This window comes from Phycomyces blakesleeanus (genome assembly GCF_001638985.1).
Source record: "Phycomyces blakesleeanus NRRL 1555(-) unplaced genomic scaffold PHYBLscaffold_12, whole genome shotgun sequence".
Taxonomy (NCBI): domain Eukaryota; kingdom Fungi; phylum Mucoromycota; class Mucoromycetes; order Mucorales; family Phycomycetaceae; genus Phycomyces; species Phycomyces blakesleeanus.
Window position 1 is genome coordinate 234,557 of NW_017265145.1, and position 1,454 is coordinate 236,010.

Here is a 1,454-nt window from a genome sequence, read left to right on the forward strand (position 1 = left end):
AGAAGAAGTGTATAAACCAATACCCACTCTTCTAAGCACACATACAAATACATCTGCCCAAACGCTTGTTCGCTTGCACAACTTGTATATCTTTTATCTCCATTTCTACTTCTTTATCACCCAATTGTTCATAGTCCAACCAATACACACACACACACACTGTACACATAATATACCTACCTGCTTAAATTCGTACGTCATTAAAAAAAAGCAACAACAACATAAGTAGTAGCAGTCATAGCAGCTACAACACAAAGAAAGAGATAAAGACTATAAAAAATAAACCACCATACAACAATGAATCGCCATCCCACTATTCATCTCAATGGAGAAAAAGGTAAAAAAAAACCAAAAGCCAAAAAGCTAGAAACGTTATTCCAGCATATAGTCTAGCTCAGCATAGCAACATAGTAATAAGTGCTGTATAATAAGTCATTACCACGGAAACCAATCAACTAAAAATTTAAAGTAATATATATATATATATATAATATAATACAATATATAAATATATGCATATATACATACATACATACATAAATACGTACATATTTATTACAATAATATTTATACTAATAATATTTAACTTTTTTTTATATTTTATTTATTTATGTATCCTTCCATAGTAACAACAACACCAAGCACTACTAATAAAACTACCGCTGGAGGTCGCAGTCCGTATCAGTTGGAAATTGATCATGCCTACTTAGCAGAACAAAACGCCCATCTTCACAAAGAGCTTGCCTTTTCTCGTTACACGATCAATGCCCTCAAGAATATCAATGTCCAAAAAGATGATGCTTTGCTAGAGACCAGACAGGAACTGGACCGAGCCTATATGCACATCAAGTTGCTCGGAATGACCATAATGAGATACCAACAACAACAACAACAACAACAACAACAGCAAGGTCAAGGTCTTTTGACTGATCCGTCCGGCACGGAGCAGCTTTTGAACCAGGAGACCGCAAGACCACTGTTGATCAGTGATGCTGACTCGTCTGACGACCAGGAGTTGTCTGATGAGGAGGAGTGTAGCAATAATACTAGTGGACCTACAGACATAATGTCTAAACTGCCATTGAGACGTCCTGTCAGTGTCTATGAGTTGTAATCCTTTTGCTTTTTTTTTCTTTTGCTTATATATTTCATTTTTTCTTTTCTTTTTTTTTTAATTTTTTTTTTACTATTGTTATTTATATATTTGTATATAAAGTGCATCAATTTTTTTTAAAGTAGTAGTAGTATTATTATTATTATTATTATTATTATTATTAGTAGTAGTAGCAGTAGTATTAATGGGTGCATTGAAAAAACAATGGTTTATATAACCCTGCTAGTCAGGATGAAGAAAAAAAGAAGTATATATGTATATATAAAAATAAAAATAAAATAAAAATAATACAACAAGAAAGAGATATTGGGTGAGCGGATGAGGGTGGGTGATGCAAACA

At 32.7% G+C, this 1,454-nt stretch overlaps 1 protein-coding gene across 1 annotated transcript; it reads left to right on the plus strand.

The window, feature by feature from the left end:
- Nucleotides 1–297: 297 nt before the first annotated feature.
- PHYBLDRAFT_168984 (hypothetical protein) lies at nt 298–1,114 on the plus strand (the record flags this gene model as incomplete). The annotated part of the gene is made up of 2 exons (XM_018435985.1): nt 298–337; nt 627–1,114. The coding sequence occupies 2 exons, from the start codon at nt 298–300 to the stop codon at nt 1,112–1,114; spliced, it is 528 nt and encodes a 175-aa protein (XP_018290760.1).
- Between the last annotated feature and the right edge of the window lie 340 nt (nt 1,115–1,454).